This window comes from Pteropus medius, unplaced genomic scaffold (assembly GCF_902729225.1).
Source record: "Pteropus medius unplaced genomic scaffold, Ma_sr-lr_union100, whole genome shotgun sequence".
Lineage (NCBI taxonomy): Eukaryota > Metazoa > Chordata > Mammalia > Chiroptera > Pteropodidae > Pteropus > Pteropus medius.
In genome coordinates this window covers 9,121,889-9,139,146 of record NW_024349803.1, presented here as the reverse complement: position 1 = coordinate 9,139,146, position 17,258 = coordinate 9,121,889, and the positions used below count along the sequence as shown (strand labels likewise).

At 35.0% G+C, this 17,258-nt stretch overlaps 1 protein-coding gene across 3 annotated transcripts in view; it reads left to right on the top strand.

The window, feature by feature from the left end:
* STAG1 (STAG1 cohesin complex component) overlaps positions 1 to 17,258 on the top strand; it is a 326,589-nt gene that overhangs the window by 161,385 nt on the left and 147,946 nt on the right. For all 3 annotated transcript variants that reach the window (XM_039837228.1, XM_039837229.1, XM_039837230.1), the window contains one exon: positions 14,473 to 14,677. In XM_039837228.1, the coding sequence (XP_039693162.1) occupies positions 14,473 to 14,677 (205 nt within the window). The remainder of the gene's footprint in view (positions 1 to 14,472; positions 14,678 to 17,258) is intronic.

The window sequence follows — 17,258 nt, the reverse complement described above, 5'->3', positions numbered from 1 at the left end:
TGTCATTGTATAATCATGGCTTTAACTTTTTAAATGTTTTTATTTTTCAATTACATTTTGCATACAATATTAAATTAGTTTCAGGTGTACAACATGGTAATTAGGCAAGTATATAACTTACAAAGTGATAACCCTGATAAATCTAGTACCCATCTGACACAATTCATAGTTGCTACAATATTATTGACTATATTCCTTACACTGTATTTTACATTCCCATGACATTTTGTAAATACTAATTTATATTTAACGTCTTCCCCCTTTTCCAGCCCCTCCCAATCTGGCAACCATCAAAATGTTCTCTATATCAATTTGTTTCTGTTTTGTTTGTTCATTTATTTTCTTCTTTTGATTCTACATGCAGTTAAAATATTGTGGCATTTGTCTTTGTTGGACTTAACTCCACTCACCACAATACCCTCCAGGTCCATCTATATTATTGCAGCTGGCAAGATTTCATTCTTTTTTATAGCTAGGTAATATTCTATTTTATATATGTTACACCTCTTCTTTATCCATTCATCTATTGATGGACACCCAGGTTGCCTCTGTATCTTGGCTGTTGTAAATAATGCTGCAGTAAACATACAGATTCACATATCCCTTTGAAATAGTATTTTGGGTTTCTTGGATAAATACCCAGAAGTGAGATTACTGAGTCCTTCTTTGTCTCTTGTTATACCCTTTGTTTTAAATTATATCTTGTCTGGTACAAGTATTGATATGCCAGCTTTTTATATTTTTCATTTTCATGAAATATCTTTTAAAATCCCTTTACTTTCAATCTGTATGTCTTTCAATCTGAAGTGAGTCTCCAGTAGGCAACATATAGAAGGGTCTTGTTTACTTCTCCATTCTACTACCCTATCTTTTGATTGGAGCAATGAATCCCTTTACATTTAAAGTAGTTGTTGATAGATATGTGGTTAATGCCATTTTATTATTCATATTTTTAATCTTATTTTTCTTGTTTTTAAAGAAATCTCTCTAACATTTCTTGTAATACTGCTTTGGTGGTAGTGAACTCCTTTAGCGTTTTCTGGTTTGGGAAGCTCGTTTATCTGTCCTTTAATTTTAAATGATAGCTTTACTGGTAATCTTGGTTGTAGAATCTTGCTTTTCATCACTTTGAATATTTCCTGCCAATCTCTTCTGGCCTGCAAAGTTTCTCTTGAAAAATCAGCTGACTGTCTTATGGGAGCTCTCTTGTAGGTAACTAATTGCTTTTCTCTTGCTGCTTTTCAGATTCTCTTTGTCTTTAACCTTTGGCATTTTAACCATGATGTATCTTGGTATGGGCCTCTTTGAGTTCATCTTTTTGGAACACTTTGTACTTCCTGGGCTTGTATGTCTATTTCCTTTATTTCTTCAAATAGGTTTTCAGTTCTTTGCTCTCTCCAAGTAAGTCTATATAGCAGGTCCTTGAAGAGGAGCTCCTGGCATGCCAGCCACTCTCTGTATCACTCAACCAAATCTTTGCTGGTTTTACAGCCAGGAGTTGTGTAGACTTCTCTTCCTAGTACTGAAACCTCAGACTCAGGGGCCCAGTGTTGGGCTGGGACCCCTCACCTTTCCAAGAGGACCTCTGCAGTTGATATATCCCCTGCCACACATGGGTGTGAGACCAGCCCAGTTTACATCTCTTACCCTCCTACCAGTTTCGAGGTGGCCTCTTCTGCATGTCCCCTTCTGTTTACCTAGACTTTGGGCAAATCCCAGTGTTGGTTGTTCTGTAGTTTACTTGTGATTTTGATGTGGTTGTGAGGAGGCAAGCACAGTGTTTTATATATTCCACCATCTTGACTGGAAGCCCTGACTTTAACTTTTATAGTGATGTAAGAAGAATTTGTGCAGGAAGTCAGTGCCACCACATTTATTATTCATTTGTTATTACATATTAAGATTTTTTTCTTTTTCTCCAGAAATCTGTGAGTTTCTAGTTTGTGAAAAGTTAAAAAATAGTATAAACCATAAATCCGTTGACTTGGTCATATGTAACTTACAAAGTGAACAAACCAGTGAAGACTGCCATTTCTAATGTCAACCCCTTTGAGCACTGAACTCCTCTTACTGTTCATTTGAGATACTTCAGATACCATTTATGACACAAAACAATCTGAAATGTGGACCTAGGGAGGCCATGCAAGGCTTATTCTGTATATTAAACATTAGTAACAATTTGTTCTTTATTTTTAATTAAAAATAAAGAAAATTTCTTATATTCTCTTGAAATATACCACCTAGTCTTGTGTTGTGCGTATCACCTTGGAGATGGCATCAAGTTGAGGAAGGTACACAATATTAAAGAAAGGAAGCAAAGTTGGAAATGAGAAATGCCAAAAGACAAAGGAAATAATCAAGTAGAAAAACTCCTAAAGACTCAAGAAGTTGTAATCAAGTCGTAATGTGAAAAGGTATAAGAGGAAATAATACTTGCAATGCAAATTACTGGAAACAAGAGGGAAAATGTTGAATAATAATAGCAAATACTTCTGTGTGCCAGGCACTATTGTAAGTAATTTACATATATTTAACCCTCAACATATTTATTGTTATTGTTGTCTCCATTTTACAGATGGGAATGCTGAGGTAAAAGGGAAAGAAACTTACGTGAGCTAACGCAACCAGTAAATGCAAAGCCTAGAATTGATCCCAGACCATCTAGCCTCCTAAGTCCATACTTGTATAAACTAAAATTAATTTTATCCCCCAAAATTAAGAGACCAATCAAGATAGTATAGAAGGTAGATGCTGTGCATGCCTTCTCTCGCGACCACACCAAAATTTTAGCAAAATTGCAGAACGGCCATCAATGGTAGTTGCCTGAGGTCTGGCTGAACAGAAGCTCTACAACTAGGGACAAACATAAGAAGTCACCTCAAACTGGTAGGAGGGGCAGAGACAGGAAACAGCCTGGACCCACAGCTGCATATGTTGATGGAGAATCGGGAGGGTTATCTTGGCTGCAGAGCCTCCTCCCCCACCTCAGGAGAGAGTGTTTCCAGCCCTACGCTGAATTCCCCAGCACTGAGTTCTGGCACCAGAAAGAAAAGTCCCTACAATCTCTGTCTGTGAAAACCAATGGAGGTTGTGGTTGAGTGAGATGGAGGGCTGTGTGAGTTGTAGGCATTCCCCTTAAAGGGCCTGCACTCAGACTTACTTGCTGACAGATCACTCACTCTGTGCTCCAGTGCTGGGGCAGCTACTCCAGGAGTGCCAGGAATACACTGGGAGACACTGGTTGTCGGATTTCAGGGCGAAGGCTGGAGAGGCAGCTCTCTCTTGGACAGACGTTCTGGTAGTAGTATCCATTGTTTCTTTGCTGAGCCCTCCTCCCTCCTAGCGTGCAGATGCAGGCACTGTTGTATCTCAGTTACCATCAGCCTATATAACACAGGTCGCTCTGCCCAGAGGATTCTTGGAGACTCCACCTCTACCAACTTATAGGCCCAACCAAGCCATTTCCAGCGGTTTATTCCATACAAATGGCCTGTCTTGGCTCTTGTTGTGGAATTTCCTAAACTCTCAAAGGCTCACAAAACCCGAAGAAGCTGCATCTGGCTTCAGCATACCCAGTACCTCTTGCTAAGCAGTCTCAAACCCTGCACTAACAGCAGCCAGCCTTGGTTCCTTTCTTGGTCTCTTGAGGCACCTATAAGTGCTGCATGGATGCCTTGGTGTCTCTTACCATGTGGCCCCGGAGTTGAACAGCCTGTGGCTAAACTTGGCCTATAGCTGGACCCCTTCCAGGACTGTGCCACTGGGCCCCATAGCATACTTACTACATAAAGTCACTCTGCTAAGACTGGGAGACTTAGAAGCCCTAATACATAATTCATAGAAACAGGCACAGGGAGGCAGCCAAAATAGGGAGACAAAACAACATGTCTCACATGAAAGAACAGAACAAAGCTCCAGAAAAACAACTCAATAAAATGGAGACAAGCAATCTACTAGATGCAGAGTTTAAAACACTGGTTTATAAGGATGCTCAAGAAACTTAGGGGAAGAGGAAATGAACTTAGTGAGAACTTTAACAAAGAGATAGAAAACGTAAATATGGAGATGGAAAACATAAAAGGGAACCAGTCAGAAACGAAGAATACAATATCTGAGATGAAGAGTACATTAGAGAGAACCAACATATTGGACAAAGCAGATGATCAAATCAGCAATTTAGAGGATGGGGTAGTGGAGGACACCCCATCAGAACAGAAACAAGAAAAATGAATCCAAAAATGAAGATAGTTTAAGGAGTCTCTGGTCAACATCAAGCATAATAACATTGCATCATAGGGGTATCCGAAGGAGAAGAGAAAGCCAGGAATTGGAAGCCTTTTTGAAGAAATGATGATGGAAAACTTCCCTACTTTGGTGAAGGAAATAGACATACAAGCCCGGGAAGTTCAGAGAGTCCTAAACAAGATGAACTCAAAGAGGCCCACACCAAGACACATCATAATTAAAATACCAGAGGTTAAATACAAGGAGAGAATCTTAAAAGCATCAAGAGAAAAGCAATTAGTTACCTACAAGGGAGCTCCCTTAAGACTGTCAGCCTTTTTAAGAAGTACAAATTGGTAGTTAAAAAATAGTCATGGAGATATAAAGTATAACATAAAGAATATAGACAATAATATTGTAATAACCATGCATGGTGTCAGAGGGATAGTAGATTTATTGGGATGATCACCTCGTGAGTTAAATAAATGTCTTATCACTATGTTGTACACCTAAAACTAAAATAATATTGTATACCAACTATAATTGAAAAATTATAAATATTATTAAAATAAACCACAAAATTTAATTTTTTTATGCACACCAAGGATAGCTAGCTAGCTAAATTAATACGGTCAGTCATTTCTAGTATGCAGATGAGGGAGGCAAAAACTCTTAAGAGGTAAAGTCTATATGTGTCCATGTAGCTGTCATTGTTCCAGGATGTTTATGTTTCAGCCTTGAGCTGAATTTAACCACAGGTTTAGCAACTTATTAGCAGCTCTGAACTGAGGTACTAGATGTGTATAGGCTGCATAGTCGTCATAGGCCCCACTTCCTTATTAGCTTCCTGTCTCCATTTTAGGGCCTACTGATATTAGTTGATTTCCTTTTAGAAATTTTGTTTTACATTTTCCTCTTTTGATCAAGATCTTTCCTTGAATCTGGCATAGATCTGTCAGGAATATTTGGTCCCTCGTTGCCGGGAAAGCCCATTCCCAGTGTGTCCTGTCTTACATAGTGAAGGATGAGATGTTATTGTAGAAGATGCCACAGTCATAGGGACAATGGCCACATTGGAGCAACAAGAAGGTCCCAGGGAAGTGAGTCTTAGGCATGATCCTCATCTGGAATTATCTTCAATCAGGATTTCAGTTGAAGGAAGTCATTCTTTCCATAGCTCAATTAAGCATTTCTAATCTTTGTATGACTGTTATCTGAGTTTTTAACAGGGATATTAAAGACCCTTGGATATACAAAACATCAGTAGTTTGAAAGTTTGATTTGTATGATGTACAGATGTGTCATACAAATCAGAACAATAATGAGTAGAACAATTTGCACTCAACCATTACCCTATTCTGCCTAGTATATGACGGCAAGTGTATACTCTAAAATAGCTGGGGAAATAGTCCTCACATAATAGTTGTGCTCTTTCCATTTGTACATCTTGGGTAATAAAATAAATTTCTAGCTATTTTTATTGTGAGTGCCTTATGACTGATGGAACAAGTTATGGAATTAAACTAGTGTTTTTTAGAGGGACCAGTTATAGTCTATTAATTTATATTAAGTCTTTTGGGATTGAGTTAAAGTATTCCCCATTGCATTGTCAGATCATCCACACTCATGAGAAATATTTTAATGAGATATTCATAAGCCAAAGTATGACTCAAGAATAATGTTTTTATCATAGGTACTAGATTAAATCCCCATCTGGATTAGTCATGATCAACTATATGTTGAAGTTATAATTACAGCCTGGTAATTTAAATATTTCTATCCTTCAGCTTTAAAACATCTACAAAATATGACTCTCTAATGATATAAATGAATCACATTTATATTTTGTAACATAATTTAATAATTATTAAGACCTACTAAAGCCAGATATTAAAAATTCTATATCTTTTTTATTCATTGTATTTATTACTTTTTATTTTGGCAGGTTTTAAGTGAATGAACTATTCGGTCTTGTAGACTTATTTATATGAGATTAGTTTATTTTTGTGTTTGTTCAATAAACATTTATGGAACACTACGTTTAATATATGTCATCTTTTACTTAGGAACTATATATTTAGAGATCGATAAAATTATAACTCTAGACAGTGAGTTTGTGTTCTAAATGGGGAGAGAGCTTTATATACTAATAGCAGTAATACCTTGACAAGTTCAATACTTAAAAAATAGAAGGCCCATTGAGAACCCAGAGGATGAGTTAATTATCTGAGGGGGTGAGGGCCTCACAAATTATTTTGTCCTAAAACTAGGTTTTAAAGATAAATAAAAATTCACCAGGAAAACTAGGAAGGAGTTTGTAGGGAAAATGGAGTTTAGGATGTATAAGAGAGAACAGAGAGATACAAATCTGGATAGAGTGAATAATAACCTTGTAGACTAGACTAAGGAAATTGGATTTAATATTAATAAGTAAGCCATCCCCTAAATGTTTGTTTTGCTCCTAAACATATAAGACAGTTTCCTAGATAAATGCTAGAGATACAGAGATGAGTAAGATACAGCTTTGAAAATTATAATAAAATTTTTATAGCATTGACTTGTAGAATTGTTCTTTCCAAATGTATTTTTATATTATTTCTTAATTGGTATACATGTGTGTTTATGGGCCAGTTGAATTTCTTGATACTTTAAAAGTCTGAGGTTTTGCCAGAATTGGAAGAGTTAGCTTAGACTTAATTAGCTGAGGTCTTATAGTAAAGAGCAATTTCTCTTTAATTGTATTATGGCAGTCAGCCAAAATCTGTGTAAATATCTTTATGATTATTTTTGGTGTTTAAATGTATGATAGAACTTAAAATCAAAACTTTAAGGATAAATTTTATTTAGGTTACTTATAGTTTTCTTTTATAAATATGATTTCCACTGAATCTTTTCAAGGGTAAGTATATATACTTTTCTGTGTTCCTCAACTCAGTTTTTATGCCTTCTGACTTTGAGGAAAAATTAAAATGAAACACTTCTAATAACTGTAGTATGTAAATTCACAGACAGGATTTTACATCTTAAACACTAACTATAACGTTGTAATAAGTTAGATAATGCTACTCCAGAATTCGGAATTTCTTCTAGTGACTTTAGGAACTTGTTATCCTCAAGGGGGATAATGTGGATAGTTTCAAGCACTTTTCAATGCAGCCATTTTTTAAGATTACATGTCATTTGATACATACAAAGGAATATATTTAGCACAAGTAGGCTGTGTAAGTCTGCCATCCCCAATTTAAGGTCTCAAATATTAGGACATGGTTCCATAGTGTAGCGGTCAGCATGTCTGCTTTACACACAGAAGGCCCTTGGATTCGCACCCCAGTGGAGCCACGGTCCATGGTCTACAGCCATGCTATCCTGAACAAGCCCTGATGTCTGATCTTGGAAGCTAAGCAGGGTCAGGCCTGGTTAGTACTTGGATAGGAGACCACCTGGGAAGACCAGGTGCAGTAGGCATTAAAAAAAAAAAAAAAACTCAAATATTACTAATACTGCTGAAATACCTTTGTGCTCCTTCACTCTCCCATTCCAGAGCTTCTCCTAAGAGGTAATCAGTATCTTGGATTTTGTAAACATTTTTTTTCTTATAAACCCATTGGTTATTTACCACTTTATATAAAGTATTCGTGAAGATCCATAGATGAGAGTAGGGGCCAGACATTTAGTAGCATTTCTAAATTTAGTAGCATTTAACTAATTCACACCAATTTGGAGCAGGGCATATTTAAAAGGAGTGATATTGGCAGTTCCATTGCTGCTTTGACTTTATGTGTTTTCCTCTGTCTGTGGCTAAGGAAACATTAATTGTCAAAATTTATGATTAAGGAAGAAAATATGTATAGGAATTATTTAGATATCTTACTGATTACTTTAGACCCATTTCTGACAGAATCATTTATGTGATGATTCATTCATTTGATCAAGAAATATTAGAGTGTCTGTTAAACATTCCATGCATTGAGAATATAGCACTGAATAAACCAAGGGAAAATCCCTGCTCTCGTGGAGTTTACATTTAGGTTGGGGGAGAAAGCCAATGAATAAAGTACATAGACAAAATATTATAGTATGACAATGACAGTAAAAGCTGTGCAGAAAAATAAAGCAGAAAGGGAAAACAGATTGGGAGTGGAAAGATTATTTTAAATAGGAAGGTCAGGAAAACCTAAGAATGTGACCTTGAGTAAAGCCTTGAAGGAGGTGATGGAGTAAGTGTGTATCTATATATCTGCGGGGAAAGACTACAAGGGCACATGCCCCAGAGGTAGAAGCATACTTAGAGTATTTCGTAGAGCACAAAGAAGCAAGTTTGGCTAAAGCACACTGATTTATACATTGCATTTGATTGTTGTGTTTTAGGACTTTTTCAAAATAAGAAACAGTTCCTTTGCTTTTTTTTTTTTTTCATTATATGGCAGTAAATTTTAGATGACAGCAACCTAGTTGTCTTTATAAAATATCCCACATTTTTATTTCTCTGATTTTTTTCCTCGTTGTATCATTTATTTCTATAACTCCTGTATTTTGTAACTGAAGGTTAGGTCTGATGACTTCATTAAATTACAGTGACACATTTTTGCAAGAAAATTTCATAGGAGATGCTGAGTACTTCACTTTGTGTCATAATAGGTAGCACATGTTAGGTTGTCCACTTATTAATGATGCTAAATAAGATTGGTCACTTGTTTAAGGTAGTGACTGTTGAATCTTTTTGTAAAAGTACTTTTCCTTTTGCAATTTTCCTTATCAAATTTGGAACTTTGTTAACATTCTGCTTATGCCAACTTGCTGCTTAATGGTTTTAGCTTCCATTGATGATTTGTTTCTGAAATTTTGGATTTGAATGTAGAAGCCAGTGTGGCCTGAATTCTGGAAAATGGGTGTTCTATATCCGTTGTTTATGATTAATGAGAGTCATCAGCCTCAATTTACAGGCATCTCTAAACAAGAGTTGTGCCTCCTATAAGGGGTCAGGGGCAAAGAGTTCTTTCTTTGTTCCCTATTGTGAATAAACCCACCCAGTAAACCAAAAAGAAACAGAAGTCCATTTTGTCTGTCAGCCACTCACTGCAGTAGATTTTATTTCTTCAGTATTTGAATATCACATCCTTCCCATTTTGTCCGTCATCATTTTTACTGTCTTGGTTTACGTTCTCTTTCTCCTTTGTTTTAGATCTATTGCAAGTGGTATATCTCCTTGCTCCTTTCCTCCACCTTCACCTCTGACTGTTCTTTATAGTGAAACCAAAAATGTTTTTTAAAGCTCACATTTGTTCATGATATTTACTTGCTCAAAACCCTTCAGTGGCCAATCATTGCCTCTAGAATATAAAGTTTGGCTTCCTTGACCTTGTTTATATAAATAAGGCTTCCTATCATCTGGTCCCATCTTTCTTCTGGTCACTATCATAGCATCTATTTTAGTTTGCCACACTTACAGCAGCACATTTTTGTACCTTTATTTAAAGTTCCTATCAGTGTATTTAATTCACTTATTTTTGTGACCAATTTCTCAATTAAAGTAGAAGTTCTTTGGAGGGTGGGAGAAACAGGGAGAAGTTGAAGACTATAAACTTCAGGTAGTAAGATGAATAAATTCTGGGGCTGTAATGTACAGCATGGTGATTGTAGTTAATAACATTGTATTATTTACTTGAGAGTCGCTAAGAGAGTAGATAAATGTTCTCACAAAAACAAAACAAAAACAGGTGATAGGATGGAAGTGTTAGGTAATGTTATGATGCTAATCATTTTAAATATATAGGAGTATCCAGTCAATGTACACATTAAACTTACACAGTATTATGTATTAATAATATCTCAGTAAAGCTGGGAAAAAATAAAGTTCTTAGAAGAATATCCTTGTTTTGCTCATCTTTGTATGCCAATGACCTGGTATAGAGCCTGGAGCATCTATGTTGCTCAGTAACTGTGTGAATAGATGGTTGAGTGGGCAAACAGTTGGGTGGATGGATAGTTTCTCCAAACAAACGTTTGCAAATCACTGTTTTAAGCAATGTCTTTGGGTAAGTCTGTTAAAATTAGTAACCAAAAGTCAGTGTTTCACCAAAAAGCTTCTTTCTGCCTTTCTATACCTGTTTCTTATTTGAGATATTTTACCTTTTCATTAGTTTATTCAATAAATTCCTTGTGCAAAGCATCATTTATAACACTGCCCTCAAAGAACTTAAATATTAGTTGTGGATAAGCATTTAGGTTATTTGATTATTATCTTTATTTTATTATTATTTCATTTTCTTAGTTCTTAAAAAAAGAAAAAGACATTACTGCTTTGCGAAGGGAGCTAGTTTTTCATACTCACTGACTGTCATTAACTAGACAATTCTTTTTACACAGCATGTATAGTGTGTGTAACAAGGAGAAATTTATAACTGATATTAGAGGAAAGCAAGAAACTGCTTATTGAAGTGATACGGGAGACTTTTTCCAAAATGTTTTTCCTCTTACTCCCATTATTTGCACATGATACAAAAATTAAAAAGGCATGCATTGTCAGTCTAGTTAGAAATTGAGCTAGGTTTATATTCTGTTGTTGCTGTCATTATCTTTAGTTTTCCACAGGCTTCAGATTTCTCTAGTGGTGTGGTGCTGTTGCCTTGTGCTTAGGATACCAGAAGGTTTTTCTCAGTGTTCATAGTATACCCTCAGCTTTCAGCTTTTTATGCACCCCTGTGCCACAGAGCACTTTTGCTCCACACCACACTTTTTCCCCTTTTTCTAGTGGTAGACTCATGTTGCTTTTTGCCTGATACTATGGTGAGGGCACGGGGATTCTCTGTTGTCCTAGTCCTGCCTAAGTCTTAAACATGCCTTGTGTGCTGGAGCCACTGGGAGACCTCTGTTTTCCTATTCCTCCTTTCTATAGCAGCTAAACCTTTCCTTGTGTCTTTGGTTAGCCTACGGTGGGAGTTTCCTGTCCCTCTCCCAGTGATAGCAGACCTCTCTTTAGTATTGCTGCAGGATTCAGGGTCCAGGACAATGTTTTGTCTCCTTCTCTCCCCCTGGTAGAGGATTTTTTTCTCCTACCTTTTTCCTTGCTACAGGGGTTCTTTGCCTATGGTATGGTAGTGACTCAGTTTGCCGACCCTCCCCCATTAGATTAAGGCTTATGATTTGTAGGAGATAAAGGTTTAGAGAAGTTGAAGATCATCCCCTGCAAGCCCACACAGGAGAAGTCCTCTCTGTTCTGCTCTATCTCGGGCTTTATTGTTGTATCTAGTTGAGAACTATGGAAAAGAGTTTTGAGTGAGTGCATACTCATTTTCCACACTGACAAGGTAGCCCACACCTCATCTTTGACAGTTCATTAAAATTTCCACTGATTTTTTCTTAGCCATTTTTAAGATGAGTGCCTTTTCTTACTAGGCTCTGCCACAGATAATAGAGTTTGTGTCTCATCTCTTTGTGGAGGGCTTAGCTCAAGAAAGGTTATGATTGTTTTGGTTATTGATTCAGCTTATTCTCATTGTTTGTAGCCTTCTACATCCTAAGAGGAAGCTAAACCCCGTTATTATTCTTTTGACTTTGCTTTTAGTGTTGTTTTTTTTTTTTGGAATGCAAAAATTACTTTTATGTGGCTGGACTTGTTGGTCTTTTATAACTTCTGGCTTTTGTGTTTAGAAAAAGACTTCCACACTCTTAAGAATAGTCTCCCGTGTTTTCTGCTATTTCTTTTTTGATTGAATACTTTAAAGTGTTTTGATTCATTAGGAATTTATTTTGGTGTAGGGTGCAGTACATAGCCTTTTCTTTATCCTAATGAACAGGCAGTTGTATCAAAATCATTTACCTAATAATTCATCTTTCTCCACTGTTCATAATTCTACTGTAACAGTAGGAATGCATTTGTTAGTGAGTAACAGAAAATCTGGCCAACAGTGGCTTGAATTCACAAGAGTTTGTCTCATGCAAAATAAATCTAGGAATAGACAGTACATGGTGGGTATTCTACATCAAAAGAACAAAGACCTGGAATTCTTCCATCCTTCTCTTTACCATTCTTTATCTTCATACTTTTCCCTTCATGGTTGCAAAATGGCTGTTGAACATCCAGCACCGCATATGAGTTCCAGTTTAGTGAAAGAGTAAGAGACTGAAGAGGTCAAACTAGTCTATCTATTTTAAAAGTCTTTTCTAGAAACCCAGTCTAGCAAATTACATGTTTTTTTCCTTAGATGTTTCTGGCACATTATTTTCCAGGCTACTAATGTGTCTGCTATCGGTGACAATTCTTTTCTTCAGTCATCAACTGAATTGTTCAATTAAGAAGTAAAATATTTTAGTTATATGTAACCTCATGTTCATCGCTATATTACTTATAGTTGTCAAGATGGAAATAAACTAAGTCTCTCTTTCTCTCTCTCCACCTAAGTGTGTGTATATGTATGTGTAATATTCGAGCATAAAAATGAAGTCACTCTTGCTATTTGCTATATAACTAGGATGGAACTTGAGGGCATTGTGCGAAGAAGTGGGTTTAGTCAGACAGAGAAACATACTATATGATCTCACATATATGGGGAATCAAAACAAAACAAAAAAGCACCACACTTGTAGATACAGAGAACATATTGGTGGTTGCCATAGGGGATGTAATACATAGCATGGTGACTATAGTTAATAATACTGTATTATATTTGAAAGTTGCTAAGAGTAGACCTTAAAATTTCTCATCGTAAGAAAACCAGAAATTTTTATAACAATGTATGGTGACAGATGTTAACTAGACTTATTGTGGTGATCATTTTGCAATATGTGAAAATATTAAATTTTGTTATACAACTGAAACTAATGTTATATGTAAATTATAATCCAATAAAAAAAAATCTAAAAAAATATATTAGTTCCCTGGAGATTTTTTAAATTTCGTTTTGTGCTATATTTGAATCGTTTGAAGTGTACTTCGTTTTTTATTTAGGTTTTCATATGTGCTGATGTTTTTAATATCCCTTTCCTCTCGCTTGCTGTTGGACCTAATGTTTAGATGGATTATTTTCTTTGTAGTCTTCTTGGGGCACAGGTCTGGTTGTTGTGGAACAATGAATGGCCGAATCTCACAGTGTAAAGCAAGAGAACCTTTGCTGTAACCTAATGTTCTTTTGTGATACAGAAGCAGCAGGCAGCCTACTGCGATATCTTTGAGAAACATCCCTCCTCTCCACCCTGCCCCTCATAGCCCCAGTCTCAAGGGCAGGGAAGATTCTGCCAGCCCCTTCAGTTCCTTTTTGATCTTTTTAGGGCTTGGTAAACCCCAAAACATTCATATAGCACTGACATTAACTTTTGGGGTGGTATTTGACTGAGTGCCAAACTCTTCCCAATCTCAGCTTTCTGTTCCTTGCTCTTGGGATCTTCTGTCGTTCTAAGTATGATACTAGTTTTCTTTCAGGAGGTACTCAGAGAGCTATAGGCCTCACTTACACCCAATTTTCCTAGTAGCAATTTGGCCTAGAAAAAACAAATAGCTACAAATTGAGAATATTCAGATAACCATGTTCACAGAATCTCTCACTCTCTGCCTTGTGAATTTCCATTTTTGTACCAAAATGTTTTAGGCTAGAGTGGGAAATATCTAACTAGTTGGTTTCAGCTGTCACTTTGTGTTTTAAACAAGATGATCGAATCTGATAATACAAAGAGCCCATATTAGATCTTTTCTTTAAAAAGTTAACAAATTCACTCTATAAAATAGTTAATAGAAAGTTCACAGTAAAATAGGAAAAAAAGTGAGGTTATTGTTTCAGATGGGAAAAGTTAGTTTTGACTTAATGAAATGCTTATACATTTGAAATTCTTCTTAATTCTATTTAAAGTAATTGAAAGATGCTGTGTGACAAAAGTATCATTATTAGTTTGATCTGAATTCAATAGTAAATATCCTTTCTAGTCTAAACTTCTTTAATAATTTTTGTTTTCTGCTTCAAATTATTTCAGCTAGGACCCAAGTACAACAAAACCGGAACTATTATTTTAAATGAATGGCTTAGAATAATTAATTAAATGCCAAATTTAAATAATTTTCAGTACATTAAGAATGATTTAGTTGTGGAAGATTAAAATTAAAAAGATAAAGCTATCGATGTACCTACGTAAGTCACCTCCAATTTCTGTCCACATCTACTTTAAGAACAATGGTCTCTTTATAGGTAGGAAGAAAAAAAACTTTGATCAAACTGATATCGTATGTCATATTTTACATGTTCTTTTTATCCCTTTTAGGACAGTGGTGATTATCCTCTTACCATGCCTGGACCTCAGTGGAAAAAATTTCGCTCAAACTTTTGTGAATTTATTGGAGTCCTGATTCGACAGTGTCAGTATAGCATAATTTATGATGAGTATATGATGGATACAGTAATCTCCCTTTTGACTGGTTTGTCAGACTCCCAGGTCAGAGCTTTTAGGCATACAAGTACCCTTGCTGGTGAGTAACCAACATTTTATTTCCTCTTCATTTAGTGTTGTGTAAACTTTAATTAGGATAAATAGTAATTTAAATTAATTGCTGTTCTCCTGAAAAATCCCATCCCATCCCATCCATCTGAATGGTTTATGTAATCTGTTTAGGTAAAATGTTTGCCCCTTTTGATAACTGGCATTTGATAGCCTTAGAATGAAAATTGAAAATTTCTGGCAAATGTCAACAAATCTCTCTCTGAACCTTAATTCTCCTATATCCTTATTTAATAATCAAGGAAATTTTAGTAGTCCAGTAGGCCATATTGTTTGGTAAACCAAAATAATAATGGTTCCAAATTTATTGTATTTTTTCCACTATTACATTGATTTATTTCTCATTGTATTTGTTTGTTTATATATTTGAAATAATTCCATGTAATTGTAATAGGTAATTGCTACCTAGCTGGAATTCTTTCTATTACTAGTGCTGTAATAACCTAAGCATATCTGAATATAATGTCTCTAAAATCAGTTCATTTACATAGACTATAGATAATCTGAAGAACTGACAGATTTCAGTTTTCACTTATATATTGATTTTAGAATTACCTAGACAACTTCTCAGCCAAGTATAATTTTTCCTTGTTTTTCCATAACAAAGCAATTTTGTTAATTTATCAGTTGTGTATTTTCTTTCAACTACTTTAACTGTGCTTACCTAAAATAACTATTCTTTTTCATTTATGATACACAGTGTGTCTGTGTATGTGTGTGTTTGTGCATACACATATATTTAAATATTCCCAAATTACATTCTTTGTAGTAGCAGTTATTTTGTGTATATTCATCTTATACATCACCATAACAAAAGCCATATTTAGTTTCAATTAATTGCATTTCATCTTGCATTTAAATTTCTCATTCATCTAATTTATTTAAAGCATTGGTTCACAAACTTTAGCATGTATTGGAATTATCTACAGGGTTTATTGAAGCAGATTGTATGGCTTTACTCCCAGAGTTTTCTAGGTCATGCTGATACCTTGAGGACTACATATTGCAAACCTCTGATTTAATATATTGGGGTTTTTTTTTTTGGCTTAACTATTGCCTAAAGCCAGTTTAATGATATTACCTAGCGTTACCTATATTTTTTTCAATTCTCTATTTTTTTTCCTTACTCAATTCTAAGAAACAAACATGAAACATAGTGTTGTGTTTTTTTTGTTTGTTTGTTTGTTTGAGGGTGTCCTTTTGCTCGTTATTAGGAAACAGATATTTTACCCAATTTTCTTTTTTTAAAAGGTAGAATAAAGACAATTTGTAGTTGAAATTTTTCTGTACAGAACAAACATCAGTTTATTCTGTGCTTGAGAATATCGTTTTCCTCATTATTAGGAGAAAAAGATCTTATACCCAGCTGTATCTTATTTTAAAAATTATTGTATATGTACTATTTATTATCAAAAGGTATCTGATATTACACATTCTTTTCTTTCTAATTTCATAACTTTTACTGTTTTCTGCATTTGGTGTTTTTTCTTTATATTTTCTGTACACTTTTCATCTTCTATGTATGGTAATGTCCATTTAGCTGGTTGCCAGATGCATAGTAAATTCAGAGATTTGAAATAAACAAACTTAAATATCAGGTAGAAATTAATTCTGAATAGGTAAAGGTGCTGTCATAAAAAGTCATTATCTGGTTTCCCAAGACCAAGAGAAAAGGATTCTGTCCTTCTGATAGAATTATGAAATGACATTTCATTAAAAAAAAAAAGAAAAGAAAAGAAAAGAAACTGTTTATACATATCAAGATAGAGAGCAATCTGGGTCTTCTCTGTAGGGGCAAGCTACCTCTCTTTAATTCATAAATCTGTGTGCATTTTGTATAAAAGATTAAATATGTGCCACATACCCTGTTTAAGAACACATGAGAAAGAATAATATGCTGTAGAAATATGCAGAATATTTTGACTTTTAAAAAATTTGAGTGTCCTGTAAAATGCACTTTAATTCATTTGCATTTGTCCTTCACTGCCGTGTAAATGAAGTATTACTGTATTTCACTGACTTTATGATGGTTCATTTCAGCTCTTTTTTGGCCCATTTTCAGTTACTTTTAATATTGCATTGTTTTCCCCTATATTCATCCCTTTGGTAATCTGTATATATACGCTAATTTTATATATGTTTAAATGTATTTTAATTATTGCTTTCCTTCTATTCCTTTTGAGTTGAGTCACTCCTTCCTCCTCCTAGTGCCTTTCTGTCTTCCTTTTCCCCCAATTTACCTATAATCGTGGTAGTTTTTTTTTAAACTGCTTAATAAATGCTCACCTAAGTGCTTTTTATATCATTGTCTAGCCTATTTGAATTTGAAATTATTTTTCGAAATACGATATCAAGAAAAACAGATCAGTGTTATATTTATACTGATTCTTCAAAAGCTAAAACCAAATTTTCAAGTCATTTTCAAATTTATTTCAAAATATTACTGTAATTCTTGTGTATCTGTATTAATGATCTTATCTTCTAAGGCTCCGTTTTATAAAATGTGAGACATACAAATCACCTACCCTTCAACAAAGCACAGAGATCTTACT